Raw genomic sequence first — 25,577 nt, forward strand, 5'->3', positions numbered from 1 at the left:
AAAACCATACACCGATCCAAAACCATACACCGATCCAAAACCATACACCGATCCAAAACCATACACCGATCCAAAACCACTCACCGATCCAAAACCATACACCGATCCAAAACCATACACCGATCCAAAACCACTCACCGATCCAAAACCATACACCGATCCAAAACCATACACCGATCCAAAACCATACACCGATCCAAAACCACTCACCGATCCAAAACCATACACCGATCCAAAACCATACACCGATCCAAAACCATACACCGATCCAAAACCACTCACCGATCCAAAACCACACACCGATCCAAAACCATACACCGATCCAAAACCACTCACCGATCCAAAACCACACACCGATCCAAAACCACACACCGATCCAAAACCACACACCGATCCAAAACCACTCACCGATCCAAAACCACACACCGATCCAAAACCACACACCGATCCAAAACCACACACCGATCCAAAACCATACACCGATCCAAAACCACACACCGATCCAAAACCATACACCGATCCAAAACCATACACCGATCCAAAACCATACACCGATCCAAAACCACACACCGATCCAAAACCACACACCGATCCAAAACCATACACCGATCCAAAACCATACACCGATCCAAAACCATACACCGATCCAAAACCACACACCGATCCAAAACCATACACCGATCCAAAACCATACACCGATCCAAAACCACACACCGATCCAAAACCACACACCGATCCAAAACCACACACCGATCCAAAACCATACACCGATCCAAAAGCATACACCGATCCAAAACCACTCACCGATCCAAAACCATACACCGATCCAAAACCATACACCGATCCAAAACCACTCACCGATCCAAAACCACACACCGATCCAAAACCACACACCGATCCAAAACCACACACCGATCCAAAACCATACACCGATCCAAAACCACACACCGATCCAAAACCATACACCGATCCAAAACCACACACCGATCCAAAACCACTCACCGATCCAAAACCATACACCGATCCAAAACCATACACCGATCCAAAACCATACACCGATCCAAAACCATACACCGATCCAAAACCATACACCGATCCAAAACCACACACCGATCCAAAACCATACACCGATCCAAAACCACACACCGATCCAAAACCATTCACCGATCCAAAACCACTCACCGATCCAAAACCATACACCGATCCAAAACCACACACCGATCCAAAACCATACACCGATCCAAAACCACTCACCGATCCAAAACCATACACCGATCCAAAACCACACACCGATCCAAAACCACTCACCGATCCAAAACCATACACCGATCCAAAACCACACACCGATCCAAAACAGTTCAAGGAAGCATAATAGGTCACCTTTAATTTCTAAGAGGTGTTTAAATTATTCTGAAAATTAGTAACTAATTTTAGATTAATAGTTGCTGTTTGGTAGAAGTGTGAAGGACTATACAGGAAAAATTTACAGAATACATGTATGATACACCAAACTAATTGATTATTGAAATAACTGTGAACTAATTTAGTAATCGATTAATCATTAACTGGATACTTGATAAAAATTTCCATTTGCTGAAAAAAACAACAACATATTCAGAGCAGTAATGAAGCCAAACCTGTAAATAATACATATACGTGAATATTCTGCATTTTAGCTATTCTGGCTAATTTCAGGATAATCTAAAAATGTGTAATATGTTTTTTGGGAGTTTTCATAGTTTTAAAGGTGTGTTAATTTAATAATTTCTGTCATAATGTCCTCATTAAACATATTTACATATTGTGTATTACTTTTCATTTTTATATGAAGAATTTACGACACACTAAAAACCTGGAGAAAATAATCACTGTTTCCTAATTAAATAAAGAAATATTGAATATTGAATATAAAATATTGTTGTTTTTAGCATCAATGAGTCTCATAAATGGATTTATAATGTAAACAAACAGGAAAATAGGCTTACACTGAAAAAAGAAATCAGATAACCCAATTTTAAAAAATTGAGTTAGTTTGTTACAAGTAATCAGATTACGCTTCTTCAAGTAAATATATGAAGTTTATGAAACTGTCATGTGAAACAAATGTAAATAAAGTAAGTTCAACAATCTAGCTAGATTTCCTTTTTTCAGTGAAGATCAGTGGGCGATGTTGTACTGAGTACTTTTTATACCAAAGATATTCAGTAATTCTGTTTTTGCAGTGCAGTGATTGTAATTTGGTGTATTTTGCATCTTTATTTAGAAATTTGCCTTTTCCCTGCAGATGTAGATTAGAGAATTAATGTATCTTTCATTTTATTTGGTTAAAAAATCAAAAAATTGGTCTTAAGGTGATTAATAAGGAATCTCGTTGTGGATTAAGTGTAATTATTTTTGATTCATAAATAAATAAATCTTCTTTTTTTAGAAAATTTGCAGAATGTGATTGAGTTTTACAGCTGCAGAGAAAATGATTAATACTTCAGAAGTGATTTTTGTTGAGTTATGTGATAAAAATGTCGGTTCTGTTGTACATAAATGCAGCCAGAAGGAAATTGTTTGATGACTTTTATTGTTCTTTTTCAGCAAGTATCCATGCACCACATCTACAATGATATATTCCACCAAGCTGCAGTGTCACAGAGTTTAATTATTAGGATAAATGCTAAGTCCTTTATGTTTATACATGGGGACCAACTGGTTTCAATGATGTGCAAATTTATGGAGAAAGACGAGCCGAAGGTGAGAGAAATGTTAATAAATGCACTGAAATTCAAAAGTAAAGGCTGTTTTTCTCCCCACACAGAGCTGTCCATCACAGTCTGTTCAAATCCTTAGGAATAAATAATGGATTTTAAAGAAAACATCATAATTATCCATCTTTTAAAGTCTGAGCTGCTGGTAAATAATTAAAGTCAGTTGTAGGTTCAGATTATTGGTTTCTGGATTATTGCAGAAACTATCAGTGAGATGATGCACAGAGGTTTTAAGGCCTCAGAGGTGACGGGCTGTGAGGTGCGGATGTGAAACGAAACTACCGTCTGCGTGCGCCAGAAACTGCAGCTTGTGTGGTTACAGTCAGTGCCAGACAATTACACTTTACATCTTCATCCTGCAGGAAAAAACACAAAACACGGAGCTGTTTCCCCCTCCGCTTCCCCTGCAGGTGGAACGAGAAGCAGCAGCGAAACCAAAGCTACAGGCTACGTGTTAGCATGTCTATGTGACCGTCGAATGGGAGTTTCTCCACTGAAGCAGCGAATCAGGGCCAACGTAGACAGAAACAAGAGGAGGAAATTTCTACCAAAAACTCACAAATTTTGAGACTAATCTCAGAAATTTTCTACAAAAAAACCATGGGAATTTCAGAACTTGAAAAAATAAGAAACAAAAAACTCAGAAGTTTTCTTGGAAAAAACCCCCAGGATATTTCTGAGGTCGAAAAGTTGAACATTTGCAAGAAAAATCAAACAAAAAATTAAATCAATCTCAGAAATTTTTTAGCAGAAACAGAAATTTCAGAGTTTCAACAGCTGAAATGTTTTTACTTTGGAAACCTTGAAATTTACAAGTTTTTTCTAGCAAATTTGCAACTTTTCAAATTCAGAAATTTCCGTAATTTCTGAGATTAACCTAAACGTTTCTGAGATTTTTGCAGCACATTTTAACATTTCAAACTCACACATTTCCTTGTTTTTTCTAGAAATTTTCTGAGATTTCTAAGTGTAAATTTACTCTTTGTTTTCTCCACCTGCTGTGGCCCAAAGTCGCCGTCGTCCTCTGCAGACTCGGGTGCGTCTGCCAGCAGTTCGAAGGTAAACACAGTCAGAAAACACCGACACTTTGTGGAACGACACGGCCGGCTAGTCCGGCTCGGAGATGCTACACGTCGGAGCGGCTCTCTGCTGATCGTCCTGCAGTCGGATCTATTTACAACGTTTGGAGAAGCTGATGCAAACCGGGCTTCATCAGAACCTCTGATTTATGGATGAGCTTTTACAGTTTAAACACCCAAACCTTCACACGTTCATGTCATAAATACGTTGCTGAGCAGGCAGAAGTGTTTGTTTTCAGTCAGAAACATAAACTTCACATTATTAGCATGTTTCTGTGAGTTGGACTTTCCCGCCTGCGCTGCCTCCGGAGCGGTTCGGAAACACGGATGAAAGATCAGATGCTAAACTTTGTTTCTGGTGGGAAGGATGACTATTGTTGCAGAGGGAGGTGGCTGTGTTTGCTCCTGTTTCGCTCCTGAAACGAGACACAAGAGACAAAATCAGGAGTTGAAAACAGAATTTAAATTCAGGTAAACGTCTGGACCGGGTTGTTCAATGATTCACTTTCCCACAGAAAAACTGAAGCATTTTCAAGGAAAGTTTTCAAACTTCTCCAACACTGTGGAGATAAAAACAGTTTCAAATTATGATTATGTACAGTTTATTACTGTTATTAATGATTTCTTGTAATTAGGGTTGAAACCATCGGATTACTCGTGACTAATAACATTAAATCACAATTAATCAGATTAATCGCAATTAAAATAATCAACTAATTTAGTAATCAATTAATCGTTAATTGCAACAACAAAAATTTAACAAGTATTTTTTTAGTTTCTAGTTAAAATATTTCAGTATATTTGAAATAAGAAAAAACTAACTTACAAGTAACTTTTCAGCAAGATACAGGAACTTTTAAAAAAATCAATAATTCCTTAATATTGATGAAAAACTACTAGATTATTTAGACATTTTTCCCATTTTACAGGTGAAATAATCTGCCAGTTGAAATAGTACTTTTTAAAATAAATATTATTATTATTATTGTTATTACAGTTAATATCAATAAGATTTGTGTGTGAATTGTGAGAGTGATTTTTTGTTTTTAAGCATATGCACTGACTGTTGGCACTTTTTAAATTTCGTTGTTCTTGTGACAATGACAATAAAGATTTATCTTATCTTATATTGATATTATTATTATATAACTTTACATATAATAATATATGTGGTATACTATCATTTGTATATAATAACATGTATTATAATATATAATTATTGTATAATAATTTTATTATATAATAGTTTAGTCAGGTTGCGCGCGCAGTGGATGCGCACGCAACCTGACTGCGGTCAGACCTCCTTTGTTGCCATGGTTACCCATATTTATCTTGCTACTTTAACATTAGCTAGCAGGTTCTCAGCATACTATTGACCCTTTGAAACTGCACTTAATCATTTGAGGCGTCGTGACGAACGCCGGAAGTGAGGGACGGGAGTATCGGACAGTTTATTCGTGGCTTTTACTTGTTCAAATCAAGCTAAGTTGTCTGTCAGTGTAGCTCGCCTGGTTTGGGCTCATGGCCATATTTACACAAATTGGAAATAGCTAGCTTAAAAACCGACGCACACCTTCTCCATCCTGTGCTGATCAAATTACCGACTTTGCCTGAATTCACACCACATCATTTACATCACTGTGTCATAAAGAGCGTTCCTCCATTCACCGGAACAGCCTTAAAACATACCAAAGACGAGATGCTAACCAGTTTTTTCTATGCATGCTAGGCTACATGACGGTGCGGGATCATCTCCATGGTTACTAATGGGACGCGTACCTTCTCTTTAGTGTGATATTTGATATCTTTCTTATCACACTCAAGCCCATTTCACATCATGATTTTTTGCCCCGATTTCCCCCTCACGACAATTTTAGAACGTTCTTCGTTTTAAGATCATCTCTTGCTCATCATAATAACTCACCTCGCGCCATCTCCGTTCTTTTATCCAACGCCTTTTCTTTTTGTTACGTCATTTAAAGCTTAGAGTGAGCTCACAAACCATCATTATCATTAAAATGTCTATTTTTTAAATTAAAATCAAAATTTTATTACGTGTTTTTTGTATTTTAAATTTATTTCAAATATTCTATAAATAAGCTTCATTTGTGAAATAGAATATTCAATAATATCAATAAAATACAATCCAGAACCGCAAAGCATTCTGGGGGATTTAGGAGGAGGTGAAACTTTAGCCGCTAAACCTCTCTGCTAGCTAGCAAGGTTGGTGGATCAACTAAATGGAAGCGATATATTATGAAGCTGCAGACGCGTTTAGACCAGCTTTAAAGGAGACTTGGTTACTTTGACGTCCGTCAAGGCGGAGTGGGCGGAGTTCTGGAAACCGTGACGTCACGTGCAATGATTCAATAGTTTAATTCATGCAGAACTGATCTGATCGTTTCCATAGCAACGACCAGACGCAAGACCTGGCCCCAGAACAACAGAGAGTTCATTGATGAGGTCATAGATGACATCATAGACCAAAGAAGATCTATGAGGCTTTGAAGGCTTGTTTCTCAGAACAGCAGTTAGATTGGAGCAGTTGGTTGATTGGAAACACAGCATTTCACAATGAATTCTAGTTTGGAAAAGGTGCCAGTTCCTGTAATGTTTGGACTGGGATACTTGGCGATAAAAGGAATGAAGATGCTCTATGACAATTACTTTTCTGGGACTGATGAGGATGAAGGCAGCTCTCAGCCTGAGAGCCCGGCCCACAGGATGGGTAAGTCGATTCTTCCCAAGAAAAGCGTGAAAGATTTGCCAGACGTCACAGAGATCAGCTTGAGAGACATGGCATCAAAAGACAGCGATCAGGAGAAGAGCCAGGTCTCTGATAACAGAGGAAAAGATGTCCCCAAAGAAAAAACCGACCCGGAGGGGAAGGTTTGCACTGCGTTTGATTTGGGGACCAAGACATCCAAAAACCGTGCTAGAAATGTGGCAACAGCCTTCAGGAACACGGGAGATTTAGTTCCCAAAGTAAAAACAGACCTGGACTGGAACATTTGCACAGCGATGAATCTGAGAAACACGGTATCTCAAAACTGTGCTGGCGATCTGACCAAGGATTTGGACAACAGTGGGAGAAATGTCCCCCAAGTAAAAACCGACCTGGACGGGAAAGTTTGCACCGCGCTTGATTTGGGGACAATGAGGTCCAAAAACCGTGCTAGAAATGTGGCCAGAGCATTTAGAAACACGGGAAAGACAGTTCCCAAAGTAAAAACCGACCTGGACTGGAACATTTGCACAGCGATGGATCTGAGAAACACGATATCTCAAAACTGTGCTGGCGATCTGACCAAGGATTTGGACAACAGTGGTAAAAATGTCCCCCAAGTAAAAACCGACCCGGACGGGAAAGTTCAATCGGAGGAAGAGAAAGTTTTCTCTCCAGTCAAGGAGATTGGTTTGATAAAAGAGACATTAAAACACGGAGCTCAAGATGCGACCCCAGTCCTTGGGAGCCAGTCTTTCACTGGAGCCAAAGTAAAATCTGACCTGGACCAGAAAGTTTTCACGGAGGAAGAGAAAGTTTCCTTCTGTGTGCCTAGGTCAGGATCTGTTGCTGACAACGCAGCCTTTTCTTCCCAGTCATTGACGGCAGCTACTGCTGGGTCAGAAGAGACATCACTGACCAGTCCGTCGTCCGCAAACATGACGGCTCCTCCTGCCCCTCCTCTCCAAAACGACAAAGTTGGTTTTGGAGAGGAGGAAGAAGCATTAAAAGATCAGCTTGTAATTGAAGAGATGGCGGAAAATAAAACTAGCACCTCTTTTGATGCAGGTAAAACTGACATGGACAGCTCAGAGTGTGTTGGCCCTGAATTGGTGAATCATGCAAACGTTCAGAACCAAAATGCAAAACAAACTTTATGGTATAAATGTTTGCTTGTAATCATTTGTCTCCTTATTTTCTTTTGTATTTTCTCTCCTTTGCTTATTTGCTTTTCTAGTACTTCCACACTTGTCACTTGTTTCGTTGGTTATTTCTGCGCAGTATTATATCTATTAATATTAAATGTAATCATTGACAAAATGTAAATTTTAAAATTGTAGGTTCTCTCTGGGTGCTCCGGCTTCCTGTCACAAGAATTATTAATTGGTTAATTGGTGTCACTAAATTCTCCTTCGGTGTAAATTAAAAATAAAAAGTCAGGCTTGAACAGTGGCACCGTTGGTAACACTGCTGCCTTGCAGCAACAAAGTCCTGGGTTTGAATCCCTGCCTGGGTTGTTTCTGCATGGGGTTTGCATGTTCTCCGTGTGCATGCGTGGGTTCTCTCCGGGCGCTCCGGCTTCCTCCCACAGTCCAAAAAGATTTTGTTTGTGTTAGATAATGGAAGGATGGTGGAATAAAACTGAAACTTGTTTATAATAATAAACAAATGAATTATAAATTTCTTTATAATATTATTATTATTGTTTTGTTATTATAATAAAGAATTATCAACTTAAAATAAGCTCCTATATTTTGCTGTAAAGTTACTTACATATTAGTTTTGTTTTATTTTGAGTGTACTAGAAACTGGACCAAAAATACTTGATAGGATTTTGTGTTTTTACAATAAATTTGTATTTCAGTACATTTATGTCTATTTAAAAAACAAGTGTTTTAATTTAATTCAGCTGTTTTTCTGTGGCGCTATCGGCCGATACGAAACCTCAGGTATCGATATCGAAGTGAAAATAGTGGATCGGTGCGCCTCTATTTTACACAGAAATCAAACACTTTCCCTGAGAAGTGCTTCAAACTGAGCCTGAATTGTTTTGGAGGACTTCCAGAACCAGTACCGGTGTTAGACGTCCAGTTTGCTCGGGCCGACGCTGTGGATGGGCTGCGCGGACTCGGAGGTGGCGCTGTACGCCTGGATCAGCAGGTTCTTGTTGAGGTCTCCCACGCCGCTGCCAGCCTGCAGCCTGGGGTACGGCGGCGTGTCGGCTCCAGGGAGTCCCCGCCCCGGGGCGTCCAGGTCCATGGGCTGGTCGGGCGGGTAGCCGTCGGGCCCCTCGGCCACCGGGGAGAACTCGTGAGCGCTGGCCTGCTCGTCCCTGGAGACGGGGCTGATGGAGACAGATGGAGAACTTACAGGGACAACGACGACAGAGAGACACAACGTTTAGTTCAACACCGGGACTCATTTCAGCCACAGTAAATAAAACCATTGCTGATCCTGACGTAGCAACCACACCTCACTTTACTGAGGTTTCATCTAGCAAACTTTAGGCCTTCACAACAACAGATTTTACTGGACGATAAATTATCTCAGAAGTTATTGCGATAAACGATAATATTGTTGTCTTGAGACCAATTCCAAGTAATATAATATAACACATTCTCAAAGATTAATAAACTTTAAATTCTAATGAATATTTAACACTGGAACTGGAAGACATTTTAAATAAATAAAATGTTGTTTTTTTAAAACTTTTGTTGTTTAAATAAATAAACAACAAACATTGTCTTAGTTGAGACCAAAACACGTTTTTATCACCCAGTTTTGTCAAAGGGAGAAAAGAGAAACACAATAAATCATGCAAATGGAAATTATTGAGCTTGTTTTAATTTAGCATGCTGTTGATTGATTTATTTGTTATTGCGACAGGAATAATAACCAATTAGATAATCAGTAGTTTGTATAACTCTGCTGTAAAAAACAAAATATTACCAAGTATTTTTGTCTGGTTTCTAGTGTAAATATCTTGAAATAAGACAAAACTAACTCACATTGCTTCTTTTAGTTTTATTATCAGAACCAGGTTCAGTTTATTTATCTGTTTGCTGTTTGTAAGTGTTTTCAGATTTTATTCATAAAACACAACACTTTAAATCTTAATTCATGTTTAAAGCAAAAACACAAATAAAACAATAACAACATTTTCATCCATTTTGAAACAGTGAAGCTAACTTTATGGTTTTTGTGTCTGTTTTAGGCCTGATATGCAGGCTCTAATTCAGCTTTCTCCAGTCTGAGTAGGAACGTTTGTGGGTTTACCTGACGTCCATGGACTGGACTCCATCAGAAAGCTCGTCCACAAAGCTTTTATTCTCCAGGGGGCCCAGCATGATGACGGGGGCTTCAGCCGGGGTTGGAGCGTCTTCCTCTGAGGTGCCAACAGCTTCAGCTTTAGCATCACACGCTGTAAAAAAACCCAATAAAATAACAGGGAATAAATATGCTTATTGAACTGAGGTCCAGTTCAGCAGCTTTTATGTGAACAGGAATAAAAGGAAATTAAACCAGCAGAGAAAAAATGATGAATATTGCAGCAGTGAAGCATGAAGGAGACGCTTTAAATCTGCACTGATCATCATTTCCTCCTGCATCGCCGAGATAAGGTCAGGAATGCTGCTGTTCCTCTGCCTGCAGATAGGGGGCAATGTTTCTCTGCTCATCTAACAGTGCTGAGTCACACTGCAGACTAAAACTCTCAGGAGGAAAATATCACAGAAAAGCAGCTCAGGAAATCCTGAACATGCATCTAATGATGGAAGGGAAGCAGAAATTAACTGTGCAGATTGTGGGATTCATTTTGCTCCTTCATCATGGTGAAGTTTCACTGTTTCAGTCATTTATATCACATTTCCTTTGGCGTCCAGCCAGACTTTCTAAGGTTCATCAGGCAGACACCCTGGCGCTTTCTAGATTAAAACTAGAACCAGTTTAATTATCAGCTTCTTCAAAAAGCTGATAATTAAACTGGTTATTCTGAGCTATCTCTGTAATTGTGCTGCTATTGGAGGCCAAAGGAAGACAAACCACTTTTCACTTGCTATTTTTTCCTACTACTCTCCAATTTTGCGTTATCAGGTGTATTTTCAACTTTTAACTTTTTGTTCTCTCAGTGTCTTATAAAGTTTTTTCACCAAAATTGCAACATTTGTTATATTTTCAGCTGCTGCAATTTGCTTTCACAAACAAAAACCTTTGAAAACCTGTTCCTCTCCTCGCCTGTGGGGGCGCTGCACCAAAAACCCCTAAAGGAAATGACACAAAAACCTCTGAATGAGACACTGAGCGCAACTTTCTTCATGAAATGTAAACAAAAACGGAGGCGTCAGATCTTAGCGGTTGGAGGATTTATCTTGGTCTTTGGATAAAAACTACGAGACATTTGTCGCGCTAGGCTAACACGTTTGTTTTTGTTGTATTTACCCAGAATGCCCTGCGTTGTAGTAAACTTCCAGCTTTTGGAGCGATCCCCAAAAAGTCAGAATCTGCCACATCTTATTGGCCAAAAACATGAAAATAAACTGATTTAATATCAGCTATGAAACGGTTGGTTGACTGAATATTTACCCGATGCTCCAGATGGAGGATCCACTTCGCTCTTCCTCGTCCTCTTCATTATCTCTTCAATTCTCTGTAAAACAGATTCAACACAATTAGGGATGAAACAACCAATCAGATTAATCAATTATTGAAATAATTTAGTCATTGATTAATCAATTATACAGACTCCAAAGAGGTAATTTGCTGAAACACAGTCAGAGCAGAAACTATATACGTTTAGCATTTAAGATGAAAAACGTTTTTAGTCTGGAAATATATTCAGTTTTGGTTTGTTTTCATATCATTTGAGCAAGAAGACAGTTTTTATTTGGTAGAGGTAACATATTCAAGACAGAGGAATGGTCTGATTTGATTTGGACATGATCTGGTCCGGCCCAGTGATGGAGCTGCTTTTTTCCCTGTGTGGCTGAAGGAGGAAGCAAAGCGGAGACGTTTGGTACCTTCTTCCTCTGCTGCCTCTCCTGCTCCTCCTGGATGTGCAGCAGCTCCCTCTCCTGCCTCTTCCTCTCAGCCTCCCTCTGCGCCCGCAGGAAGGCCTCCTCCCGCTGAAAGACACGCAGTCGCTCACTTTAAGCAGCCAAAACCTCATATTTACATACTCTGAATAAAAACACATATTTTTCTCACTGTCTGAAGTTCAATCAGACCAAATGTTTCCTGTTTTAGGTTAGTTAGGGTTATGAAAATTATTTATATTCGCTAAACGCCAGAAAACTTGCTGAAAAACAACAATTCCTTTGTTGTTGTTTCTAGAGATATATCCAATTACATCTAGAACAAAATATGATCAGAATCAGCTTTATTCGCCAATATAGTGGACAGAATGAATTTCACTCACAATATATGGACTCTAAGTATAAATATATGAACTTTAGAGCGGTGGAGTCCAAACGTTTTGCCCTGAGGGCCAAATTTGGCAAATTTAAACTACTGGACAAATTCATTGAATTAAAAATGCTAAATTTTGTTTATTTGTACCTGCTCAACTATAAACAACTTTTATGAAATATGTGCAATTAAAGATCAAAAACATAAAAAGTTTTAGACTGTTGCCTTATTTAAAGAAAATGTCCACATTTTTAGGGTGTCAATTTTGTTTGCCAAATTTTTACCGTTCTTGACTTGTGGCCAGAGGGCCGAACAAAATCATTTCATGGGCCACATGTGGCCCCCGGGCCACAGATTGGACACCCCTGCTTTAGCAGAAATAAAGTAAAGGATGAATGAATCAGTTAGAATATGTACATGTACGTACTGTCATGTTTTATATTTAAAGAAAATAAGAAAAAGGCAGCTCATGTCCAGCATGTGCAGGATCTGCAGATATGTTAGCAGCCATTTTCCTGACCCTTGACCTGGATGGAGACCTGATTATCGGCTGCAGTTTGGGAATATCAGATCCTGGTTAATTTTTGATTTACCTTATAATTTTAGGCTCAGTTCATATCTGATCCACATACATCTACTGACCTCTCTGTCCAGCTGGTCCTGCATGTTCTTCCATCTCTGCTCCTTCTGTCGTCTCTCCTCCTCCTCTCTGCTCCTCTTCTCCTCCTCCTTTCTCGCTCTCTCCTCCTCAGCCTCCCGTGCCGCTCTCTCCTGGCGCTCCCTGGCCTCCTGCTGCCTCCACTGCTCCTCCTCCGCCTTCAGCCTGAAGAAAACATGAACGATGATGTTCCACAGCTCAGATCCTGACCTGATATTCATTTAGATTTTTCTATCTCTTGTTCCGTGTTAATTTCCTGATCTGAGCTCCAGCAGGTTTTCATAGTTTGTTCCTAGCAGTTGTGGTCTCAGACAGTATAAGCCGATCCCAGATAGGCTGACTGACTCTCTCACCTCTCCTCCTCCTGCCGCTGCCTCTCCTCCTGCTCCTTCTGGATCCGGGCCAGACGCCGTCGCTCCGCCAGCAGCCGGGACGCCTCCTCGGCGTCCGTCGTCCCGCCAACGCTGCGGCCGCTGGGCGTGCCTGGTGACTCTGTGGAGTTATTAAATTCATAAATGAAGTTTTCTGGTTAAATTCTAAAGCGCTCATTTACTTTTTTGGGGGTAAACTTTGAGTTGAATAAAGTTTGACGCCTGTGTTGAAGTTAAGAATTCTTCAAGTAATTAGACGTTTATATTCACTCTCTTATTTTGAAGTCTGCTTGTGCAGCAGTTCTGTTTCCTCTTCTTACATTTTTTCATCTTTTTAAAGAAACATTTTTGATTAAATAGCAAATATACACCTAACCCTAACCCCTATTTACATGAACAATCAGAAGGGCTAATGAAACCAGTAAAAATTTAACCTAAACAACATTAAAAGACAGACTTTGTTTGAGCATTCGATCAACCCAGCTACCTTTTAAACACATTACCTGGCCAGTATGTGTTTTTCAGCCACATAGTGCAATTTATAGCACAATTGAGTAATTATATTGCCTTCATTGTCAGGATCTGTGTTTATTTAGAGTTTTCTGTGTCCTTGAGTCTCTTCGTTGTCCTGTCCTCCCCTTGATTGTTCCCAGGTGTGTCTCGTTCTGTCATTACCCTCCCATGTATTTAACTCCACCTGTGTTCCTTGTTCGTCGTCGGGTCCTCGTCAATGTTTAGTCTCTTCGTGGTCAGTGTGTGTTACTCCTGCTCGTTGTTTGGACTAAGTTATTTTCATTAAATCATCATAATTCATCATACCTGGGTCCGCTGCGTCTGCCTCACCACCTCGCATCAAACCGCTTCATGACATTCAGTTGTTATAAAAAAGCTGCATATGTTAAGTATGACTTCAGAGAAATTTTCTTTGTTATTTGACGTCTTGAATTTTTGGTCTCTGTCTCTTTAAAAACTCCTGCTGTTTCTGAAGCTCAGTCTTCAGGAAGTCATGCCAACATGGCTCCTCTATTAACCCTTTAATGTTTTTAGTGGTGTTTCTCTGAGCAGAAGCTCATAATGAGCTCAGCAGTTCTATAAGATGTTTGCTAATTGCTGCTGGCTAGTTTGAAGGAGCTGAGTGGGGGAGGAGCTGCGCCTCAAAGGTGGAGCAAGGTCCACCCAGGCGTTTAGCAGCTAATTGGTTGCCATGGAGATTAAAAGATTTCTCAAACATGCATGAGGAATCAAAGCAACACTGCAGGTTTGATTTTGATGAGGGAAAAACTTTATAACTTGATGGAAAGCTAAAACAATTAGATTTTAAGCGGTACTGCCCCTTTAAGACGTCGTTAGACTGTAAACATGAGCTTATCTTTCACTTTTTTGATGACATTTATGGTAAATGCTATGTCTGTGTTTGTCTAAGCTTTGATATATTGTTAGAGTTTAGAGAAGATGATAATAATAATAACCTGCGTTCAGCTCTCTGCTGCTGGATTTGCTGATCTTCTTGTTGTCTGGAGCTTCAGATTTGGCAGATTTCCTCTCCAGAGTGCCGTGACCTTTGTTCTCGTTGTTGCCCCTGTCGTCGGCGCCGGGGGTGGGGGCCCTCTGCCGCAGCGGGGACGGGGGGTACTGTCCAGGAGAGCAGGGCGACTGGGCGCGGCTCCGGTTGGACCTCACCCTGTAAGGACAGCATGCCGTCATCTGGAGCAGGAACCGGATCGGAGGAGAGTTTGTGCGACTACGTACCGCTTCGACGCAGCGTGGCCTTTACTGTTGGCCTTGAAGGAAGAACTACGGACTGGAGTGTTGGGTGTCTCCCCCTACGGGTCACATTTGTAATTATTAATGACATATAAATCAGCTTTTTTATTATCAACTAAACTCTAAAGAGACAAAAAATACTAATAAATTAATAGCAATCACATCCAGTAATACAAACAGACAAGAGTTGGGTAATAACTAGTTACATTTACTTCAGTAACTTTTTTGAAAAAATTTACTTTAGGAATACTTTTACTATGCTACTTTTTACTTTTACTTGAGTACTTTTATTTTGAAGTATCTCGCTACTCTTATTTAAGTAACATTTCTGGATTTTCTACCCACTAAATGAAAAACAAACATGTTTTAATCTAAAATTCACCAGACACAGACGCACACCTGCAGTTTCTGTTAAAGTTTCATAAGTTTCTTTTTCCTGATTTTTTATTTTTTGTTACTTATATGAATTATTGTCATTTTGGTTCTTAAAATACCAAAATTTTCACTAAACTTTATATTTGGTCCATCTGATTATGTAATTTTTAAATATTAAATGATTTGATCAGCTATTCAGTACTTGTGCACACTTTTTACTCTTGGATGGATAGTTTTTACTTTTACTTTAGTAAAGATATGTTGAAGAAGTGCTACTCTGACTTGAGTATAGTTTTTGGATTCTGTCTATAATCAATAAATCAATTAAAAGCATAATAAATTGAAATAAACTCAATAATTTCCATTTACATGATTTATCGTTTCTCTCTTTCTACCAAATCTGGATGATGAAAGTTTTTAGTTTGGTGATTTATTCTCATCTAATTTATTTTATTTTTTGAAGGACAGTTTAGTTTACAGAAATAATTTTTATGAAAATTATTTATGAAACAACAGAAACAGAATTGTTGTTCCTGTTGTTTTCCAGTTGAGTCTTCCAGTTCCAGTGTTAAATATTAATTAGTATTTAAAGTTTATTGATCTTTGAGAATGTGTTCTTGCATTATTGTGCATTTATTATATTTCTTAAAATGATCTCAAAACAACAAAATAATCATTTATTGCAGTAACTTATTTATAAATTTGGTATAGTTACAAACCTAGTGGCACTTTTTATATATTACCTTATAATTGTTAACATAATATAATTTATTTCTGAACTCCCATTTAGTGCAGTAGCTGCTGACAAGTATGATGTTGAATTTTAATAAGTTGACTTGTTAATGATGATGATCTGGTTACTAGAATAGAAGAAAGGATTATTTGTTTCTTCTGACCGTTGGTGTTTTGGCTTTTTCCTCGGGGAAGCCGGCGATGCTTCTGCGGTTGGAGGAACTCCTGAAGGATCTGTTGTTGTTGGGGGAAGCTGTTCGACGGGACACAGAGGACACTGAAGGTCACAGACCAACACAGGTACAAAAAATAAATAACAAACACAATGACACAAAGAAAACATGTTACAAAAAACATTCTTAACCATAATGGCACATACAGCATATTAACCCAAAGAAGCATTTGTTAAATCATAAATGTAAATAAAACAAAATATTTCTTGAAAGGTTTTAAGAAAAAGTTGGTCCTTAGCTATTTGTTTTTTTTCTATTTTAAATCTAAAACAAAAGAAATCAAGAAATAATCCAATCCTAATCAAGCACAAGAACAAAATGCTACATAAATGAAATTTTTTAAGCGTTTATATTTATTCAAAGGTTTGCTTTTAAAACCTGATCAGAATAATAACACCACAGTTACATGTTCACCTGATAGTTTGCAGCTTTAGATATTAAACAGTATTATTTTGTCTGTGCTAAAGTGAAATCCTACATGTGATTTTTTTAAACCAGATCGTAATTGTTAAATTATCCACCATTGATCGGCTTGTTCTGCTTCCTGTTCAGCCATATTTGGTCTCACCTCTCTCTGGGGAGCTGAGAGCCGCTGAGGAGCTGGAAAGCTGTTTGTTGATTGGCTGATCCATCGTTGGTGGAGACAAGAAGTCAACTACTATTAAAAAAAACAACAACAAAAAACCCCACTGGTTAGTTATTTCCACAGAAACATCCACGGCCGATTTCCCGCTGCGTTTGTGACACCAGAATGTGTTGGAAACACCAGAGAACAAACACCAAACTGCTCACACAGAAGATAATCCTGCAGGTCAATGAGCCGCTGCATGAATTAACTTTGGATGCAAGGCAGGCATGAAGCAGCAGCGGCACTTCATCATGAAATGGAGGATGATGGCAGAAAATCAGTCACTGCACTCCCATGAAACTGAGAGGTAATGTGTCCTACGGCGCCTGAAGGCACCATGGATCCTCATATCTAATCAAAATGACTCGGTCTGATCAGAAAATGGATTAATTTATTATAAATAACAAGCTCTGTAAACTGTACTTCCTGTTTTGAGGCACTTCATGAATAATTAAAGGTTCATATTAAAGTTTGTAAGCAGCTGATTTCCCAACGCTCATAAAATATGTAATTTCGGTCTGTTTAGTCAGCTTTAAAATCTTTTAATCTCTCTATATTCAGAGTTAATGTTATCAGACAGCTCAATAAAAAAAAATTACTGCACCAGTAATTTCATTCAGCTACATTTATCATTACTCCCATGTAAAAATGAAATGAATGAAAATTGATATGAAGAATACAGAAGAACTCAAAGGCGGAGAATTTTTTAAACATATTTTACTCACTTTTCTTATTTAAAACAAAATAAGATTACATAAAACTTCCAGTTTAAACCAAGTGTTTGCAATAATCCTGAGTTTTATGTCTCTGAGGTTTTGTCTATCGTTATCACTTTGTACGATGTGTTTACTAGAACGAAGAGCTAAACGTTTATGGTGTGGCAGGATGGGGTAAGTTACTTTTTGTCATCGTATTATTATCTGGTTTTTCTTCTTTTTTTCACATTTAATCATCATTTGACTGCAGGCTGAAAGTTCAACTATTTGAAACATTTCCTCCAGGATTTCATCATTGTTCTTGTGATTGTTTCCAAATCAGAATCACAGATTTTGTGGTTCTAATTTAAAAACATTTACAAGGAAATTTTTAATATTTCACAAACTATATAGACATCAAGTAGAATAAATACTGCCACCTGCAGGTAGGAGTTAGCAGCACAAAAAAACAATGTTTCTGGAATAAACTCAAATATTCATTAGCATGAAAACAAGCGGGGATTTGTTTATCTTCTGTGAATTTTCAGGATCACAGAATCGTGAAAAACTGGAGGGATTTTCTGAATTTACTGCCCCCCAGTGGTCAGATGGTTAAACTGCTCAGAAATCAGATCCAGCTCCCCTAACGTGACTTCCTCTCCAAGCATTCGGCATTCTGAGGTGAGTCTATTTCCATCAGTGCAGATAGAAAGTCTGCATAGCTTAGCATCACTGAAACCAAATGTTATTATTGGGATATTGTTGCTAAATGTTTGCAGTATATTTAAATATATGTGTGATGTATTCTGAAAGACATGAGGAGAAATTTTTGGACATGTAGAAAAATCGGCAGCATTTTAGCTTAGCTCAAGATCACATTATAAATGCTACAGAAGAAAAATGTTTCTACAGGCGACGATTGAGTGTTATTTACCTAAAACTAGAAAAGAAAGGCAGAAGTATGACAAATGTATTGTAGTAACTCTAAATTCATAAATTAGAAACACATTATTATGACAAATTTAGATTTTAATCAACTATTAGTATTGATTTGATCTCTTTTATTATGTTTTTACAGCATTTTTATTTCCTTTATATTGTTGTGTGTCTAGCTTTGTCATTTGATGTTTCCTTTTATGTTTTTTATTTCTGATGTTGTTTCAGCTGTGGCTCAATTATCAAACCTATTTTTATTCATCTACTAAAATAAAACAATTACTTATATTTTAACTACACGTCATTCTGTGTTAATTATATCAGGTTTTTTTATTAGCTTGATTTTAGCACAAATTGAACAATTAATAATTTTGACAGGATTAGATTCTGAATCTCCTGTTTGGATCCTTAATTATTCAACATTGTGGTAACGATATCGTAACCATGGTTACCAGAGTAAGAACGAGAAGAGGCATTTTTATAGCGGTTTTTGTAAATTTGCACATATTTTCTGTAGCAGCAAAATGAGAAAACAAATGAAGAAAAGAAAAATCCGCATTTTTGCAGCTGCTGATGAGTAAAATGGAGCTGTAACGATTAAAATATGTGTAGATGCTGTCTGGTCTGGGCGCTGGTGATAGATAGCTACAGGCTGAATGTCTGGCATGATGCATGTGTGGGTGTGTGTGTGTGTGTGTGTGTGTGTGTGTGAGTGTGTGAACCATAGTGGTTTATAGGATGGACTCCCTGCTGAGAATCATGTTCATGCATGGCTAAACAAGCAGGGAGGACAGGAAGAGGAGCACCGCCTGTGATCAGGATGGCTGAGTCCTGATCACTCTCCTCACTTCTTTATTTACTGTGAAGACAAAGACTCACTTTACTGATCGATAGTTCTTTTATTGTCTACTAATTTGCTTTTACTGCTTATCGTTTTACCATTTTGTTCTTTACAGACTTCTCAGAGGGGAAAATGGAGCCGTTTGGGTGGGACGTTTAAATTCATACTGCATAGCGAGACATTTCTTACTGCTTTGATAAATGACCAATTAAAGTAATTTTCTTTAATCTGCTTTTAGTCAAAACTAAAGTCAATAAATGATATTAACCAGCAGGAAATCAGTTAAAGTGATTTTTCTTCAATCAGGGATGAGATTCTGCAAAATAATGTGATCTAGTGTGCAGAAAATTTCAAGTCTCTTTCTATGATTAATGAAAATATTAAACTGGAAAAACATCAAACTAATAAGCAAAATAACAAAATAGACATTAAATTGTTTGTTTACAGAGCAAAATAGCATCTTAGCAGTTTTTATCTGTTCAAATTTGACTTTTTCCCCTACAGAAAGAAAACTGAACATTTTGTTCCAGTCATGAATAAATTCAGACCCACATTGAAAACGTTTTGTTTCCTCTTAGACAACAAATAAATTAAAGTCATTTTCTATAATCTGCTCTCATAAACAAAGTCACATGACTCCCATAAATGCAGCGTAGCAGCAGGAGCCATTTAGCTTCCAACAAGCATCTCAATCAGTGGCATTTAGAAAACAGCTGACCGGTCCGAATACGGATCAGAACCACAATGGAAAAGAGATCAAATTAAATTAGATGGGATGTTTGCATTTTATCTCCAGAATAAATCCAAATGATTAACTTTTTATACTAATAATAAGACAAAAAACTGACTGGTGGAAAGGCAACATGTAGGTGTTACTGATTAATTTGTATTTTTAAACAAAAGCAGCTTCAAATATAAATAAAAAATATAAACAAAACAACAAAAGTAAATATAATGAAAGAAAATGATTTATTAAATCTGCTAAAAAAGGGACAATATTAGAGAAATATACATTTATAAACTAACCAATCTATTTTTCTCTCATTTTTATTTTTCTATATTTTTTCCATTTATCTTTTTTATTTTTAATAATTTGTATACAAGTTTTAAATTGATTAATTGTCCATTCTTTCTATTTTCTTATTTTACCGTTATAATAAAATGATGGTTTCAGAAACACTGGAATTGATTCTATATTTTTTTTCCATTTATATTTTGCATTTTTAATAATTTTTACATTTTTGTTTATCTTGGTAATTTTCTACTGTTTTTATTTTACCTTCACAGTAAGATATGTAATAATTTCATGCAGCAGGGACTCCTTAACATTTGCAGATTCAGATTCTGCATTGAAAGTAGCAAGTTTATCTGTTTACTGCAATATTTTAACAGGTTATATTATCTGGATTATTGTGATTAGAAAGTAAGTAAAAATTGGAGGTAGATGTGAAATGCCATTGCAGAGATTTTCAGCATCACTGCTGCTGATTTACAGCCAATAAACGCCACAAACACACTTCAGGACGACGCCACAGCCGGTCTGACGACACAAAGACGGCGCATGCATGCAGGCGGCTGCAGAGGAGGCGGGATGGGCGTGGCACACACAATCATCAGGTCAGTACCGTTACGGGATTGGCTGGCGCTGGAAGCGGCAGGAAGCTCATTGGGCTGAGCGGAGCCAATGGCATGGCAGGGCGGGGTCTGAGGGTTACCTGGGCAGCAGGCGAAGCAGAGCGGAAAAAGCAAAGCGTTACGCATTCACACGCCGTCACACACCGTCACACACCTGAGAATCCGGCCAAACTCCGGCTTAAAGCGGGAGTTACCGTCCATCTGAGCAGGAAGCAGCATCAACTCGGACAAAACACGGCTACAGAAATATCCGCCATGAAATGACAGCAAAACGACACATCGCACAAGCAGAGGCTCAAACTTTCTCATCTGGATCCATTTTTTCATCTCTTTGTTCCGTATAAAGAAGCTCTGATGTCACTTCCTCATCCAGAATGCCGGAGTTAGCTCATGCAGTTAGAAAAGAAGCAAAAGAAGTAACTTAATCTGCTTAAAAATGGGAAAATATATAGAAATATGTGAACTAAACTAATCTGCTTCTCTTTCTTTATTTTTTCCATTTCTGTTTCGTATTTTTAGCTCTTTGTATCCCGGTTTTTTACTTGCTTAGGTCATTTTCTACTTTTTTAGATTTTCATTTAAATCATTTGTATATACAATATATATCAGAAATGTAATTATTTCATGCAGCTTGGACTGTGTAACATTTACAGAATCAAAATAAGTAAGTGGTCAAATATGGAGGTAAATCCAGTAAATATAAATATTAACTCACTGCAGAACAGAGGAAGGAGGTCGCTGTTTATCACTGCAGCTAGACGCAGTAATGCTGGACTCAATTTGAATCCAATAAAGCCTGAAATAAGGCTTTTCTTACAGATTAGAGAGGAAATCAATCCAAACTGCAGTGCGACACACTGATAAACCTCAGAGGTTTGTCACGATGACAAATTATACTGCACGATGAATTGTTCCAGAAATTATTGTGATAAACAATAATATTGTTGTCTTGAGACCATTTTAAAGTAACATAATAATAATAATAACGGCGGAATAATGCAAAAATACATTCTCAAAGATAAATAAACTTAAAATCCTAATGAAGATTTAACACTGGAACTGGAAGACATTTTAAATATCCAAAATAAATAAACAAAACAAAAATAAAATTAATTATAAAGTCTCAAAATTGTTCTAGTTGAGACCAAAGACTGAAAACTTTTATTATCCAGTAGAAAGAGAGAAAATGGAAATAATTGAGCTTATTTTAACTGTCTTATTGTCTGCACTGACTCTACTGTTCCTGTCTGATCCATGTCTGATCTGTCGGCCATTATTAGGTCATCATGCTGTTTGTAATGCATCCAAATCCTAATCGACTGCAGCTTTTAGCCGCTGCAGAGCAAACAGGATGAAGAGGCGGCTCCAAGATCAACACCAAACTGGAAGATAATCGCTCCAATAATCCCTCCAACCTCCTGAATAAAAACCTTTTCCTGACCAACCAGAACTGACGGGTCACCGTTCACATTAAAATACTTGGCTAAAGGCCAAACCTCACAACAACATCCCATCCTGCTAACACTTTCTGCAGCCAGTCAGTACCTGAACCTTTAGAAAAGAATCTAATTTTTTAGAAACAAAACAGAAAACACTTACGTTCACAGACAGAGGCAGGAGTTTCAAATCCAACAGAAAATTGACGGGGAATAATTTTTCTCCATCAATGCTGTTTTACAGCTTTTATTTATTTGTCAACTCCCAGAAGGATGACTGAAAAAATAAATGTTTTCTTTTCTTTTTAAGAAAAGAAAGCGAGAAAAAGAAAAGTGATTAAAATTGAAAATCAGATTTGGTATGAAAATGTTATTTTTACGCCCTGCTGTCGGACAGGAAGTGGTGGAAACTCTTAGCTTTGTTCCAGACTGGACCACTAAACATCGACTGGTAATTGGTGCATCTCAACTCTCAATTTTGATGCTTTAAAAATCAAAATAAAACAGTCCAGCTCAAACAGCTGGATGCATTTCCATAATTAATCCATTATATTCCTAATTTATCAGATTAAATTTGCAGTTCATCCCATCTAATAAATCAGTTTTGAAGCATTTGAGATGCAGAAAATGTGAGTTTCTGAGAACGCAGCCCATCATCTCCGTCCTGTAGCTGTAAGATGAGACGCTGCTGTTTCTGCTGCAGTGGGCCACAGATCCCAGATCAGGCAGCCGGGCCGGAACCAGAGCCGCCGCTGGGCGGACCCCGTCCCCGGATCAGAACCAGAGCCGCCACTGGGCGGACCCCGTCCCCGGATCAGAACCAGATTGCCTCAGCTGAGAACAACTGATGGATAAGATCAGCGGCGGTTCATCGCTGACAGAGAAAACAACAACAGAACGCCGTGAATCAGGAAGGAAACGAGCCGTAATGTCGCACTTTGAGTTTCTGCATGCGGCCTTGTGCTCAAGGTGAGACTCTGTCTCCCAGCAGGGGAATAAAACACACACACACACACACCTGTAGCCCCAACCAGCAGCGGTGAAGCCGTTACCTGCTCAGGTCGGATGATGCGAAGCCCTGCGAGGTTTCTGCTCCTGCATTGCAGAATCCACACCCTTTTCTTCCTACATCACTTCTCCTCCTCATATCATCACTTCCTCCTCTCTCATGTCTCCACCCTTCCATCCCACCCTCCCCCTCTTCCTCTCCACCTGACCTCCACTCCTCCTCTCCTCCTCTCCTCCTCTCCATCCCCCATCCTTCCATTACTCCCAGTCTTCCCATGACATCATCACCATCACAACAAAGCTCCCAGCTGAGGCTGAACTCACCTTCGGCTCCGTCAGGCGGCCCGCCCCAGGTCCAGCGTTTGGGCCTGTTGTCCAGCTGCTCCCGGGCCTCCACGCCGCCGCAGCCACCGCCGCGTCGCTCGGCGCCCCCGGCTCTCCGGCGCACCAGGGCCTCCAGCCTCTCCTGCTCGTTGCGTTCAGAAACAGGGAAGAAGAGACATTCTCTCACCGAGCCATCGCTACGGCGACGGACGCCGGGCGATGCGCTCGGAGACGGATGCGCCATGGCAACCGCATGCAACAGCAGCGTCTCCCCCTGCGTCTTCCCGTCTGTCAGTCAGAGGGTCATGATACGGCAGCGCCGCGCCTCCGCTCGTCCGTCTGCCGGCTCTGACTCCCTCTCTCTCCTCCCTCTCTTTACCTCGATCGCCCACTCCCTCTCTAATGACAGAGCACATTGCCTGGCAGGAGGGGCCAGCTGCAGCTTGTCACCAACCCCCCCGACACACACACACACACACACACACACACACATGAAAACACTTAATGTTGTGTTTTTATGCGATTATCATTTGTTTCAGCATAAAAGCGAAAAACACGACATTATTCAATATATTGTTATTAAATAAAAATATTGAATCAGAAACAAAAGCAGAAATCCAATAAAAAATATAAAGAAGCAGCTGAATTATGACTTAAAAACATAAAATGGACAGAAATATATTAGTGCCACAACAGGATGGCGTTTCTACGGCTGGAACGAATTATTGTTTTAGTAATCGATTATTATATTGATGACTTTCACAATTAATCAGTTATTTTGATGATTGTTCTGAATAGAAATAAATTATTCAGATGATTAATTGAAAATTCTGACAATTATTTTGGGCATTATTCTGATAATTAATCAATTATTCTGATGATTAATCAATTAATCTAATAATTATTCTGACAATTTTTCGGTTATTTGTAGCACAGGATGATGTTCATTTGTCAGTCATCTGCTTCCTGAAACTTGAGTTGCAACATAACAATCAATAATCAATTATTCTGACAAATAATTGATTATTCTATTAATCGATTAAGCGGATAATTCTGCAGATTTTTCAATTAACCACTAAAGCTTATTTTATACATTAGAAATACATAACAATTACAAATAATCAAATAATTAAACTAATTTTTAAAATAAGAAAATCAACATTTTATTCCCTAAAGTTCAATAACAGATCTGATGTGTATGATTTGGTGATGGCTCATTAAAATGTAACGTTGTTCAGTTGACTGTACGTTGTTTTCCTTATAGTTTTGTAAATGTAAAGCACTTTGAACTGCCTTGCTGCTGAAATGTGCTATACAAATAAACTTGATTGATTGATTGATTAATTTAGTGAAAGCTTCATTATTTGTAGCAAAAGATGGATCTGTAGCTAAAAAATAATTTTAACATCAACATGTGAAAAGCTCAGACTTCCCTGGTTTTTAAAATCTGAATTATTGTATTTTAAATGATTAATTTGTTTTTATATTCTGTTGTTTCCATTCTGCAGACATGCAGCCCTTGTTACTGTTTTTATTCTGAACGTTTTCTTGAGATATTTTCCTCCCCAGACCTGCAGCAGCTGCGCCGTCACTCTGCCAGCTGCTCCAGTTAACTGCCTGTTTATACGGGATGGAAATGCCCCGGCTCAGCACTGAGGGGGGTTTGCTGAAGGTGCATGCAGAGTCACGCACTGCAGGAGGACGGAGGGGGCGCAGCGCCAGAGAACCAGAGGCAGAAGTGGACAGAAACTGAAACAGAAGCAGATCAAAGACGGAGCGACTGCTGGGGATGGATTAGCCGACTGCAGCAGAGGCTGTTGCTGCATCCTGATGCAGGACAGGGAGAAACTCAAATCACAGCTAAAATTACTCCTTAAATACGTCCGATCAGATGAAATGTAACCAATTCAGGGCTTATTGAGTGATCTAATTCTGACCAATATCTGTTACATTTCCTCTTCTGCCATATAAAGAATCG

The 25,577-nt window shown here is 38.7% G+C and overlaps 1 protein-coding gene across 1 annotated transcript in view; it reads right to left on the bottom strand.

The window, feature by feature from the left end:
- Nucleotides 1-2,551: 2,551 nt before the first annotated feature.
- LOC114136432 (MAP7 domain-containing protein 2) overlaps nucleotides 2,552-25,577 on the bottom strand; it is a 28,095-nt gene continuing 5,069 nt past the window's right edge. Inside the window, 13 exon segments of the mRNA XM_075410485.1 lie at nucleotides 2,552-4,251; nucleotides 8,635-8,925; nucleotides 9,837-9,981; nucleotides 11,142-11,205; nucleotides 11,576-11,680; nucleotides 12,606-12,786; nucleotides 12,975-13,113; nucleotides 14,462-14,673; nucleotides 14,742-14,815; nucleotides 16,028-16,140; nucleotides 16,665-16,754; nucleotides 20,822-20,911; nucleotides 23,600-23,741. Of these exon segments, the coding sequence (XP_075266600.1) occupies nucleotides 8,640-8,925; nucleotides 9,837-9,981; nucleotides 11,142-11,205; nucleotides 11,576-11,680; nucleotides 12,606-12,786; nucleotides 12,975-13,113; nucleotides 14,462-14,673; nucleotides 14,742-14,815; nucleotides 16,028-16,140; nucleotides 16,665-16,754; nucleotides 20,822-20,911; nucleotides 23,600-23,741 (1,641 nt within the window). The 3' untranslated portion in view covers nucleotides 2,552-4,251; nucleotides 8,635-8,639.

This window comes from Xiphophorus couchianus, chromosome 21 (genome assembly GCF_001444195.1).
Source record: "Xiphophorus couchianus chromosome 21, X_couchianus-1.0, whole genome shotgun sequence".
NCBI lineage: Eukaryota > Metazoa > Chordata > Actinopteri > Cyprinodontiformes > Poeciliidae > Xiphophorus > Xiphophorus couchianus.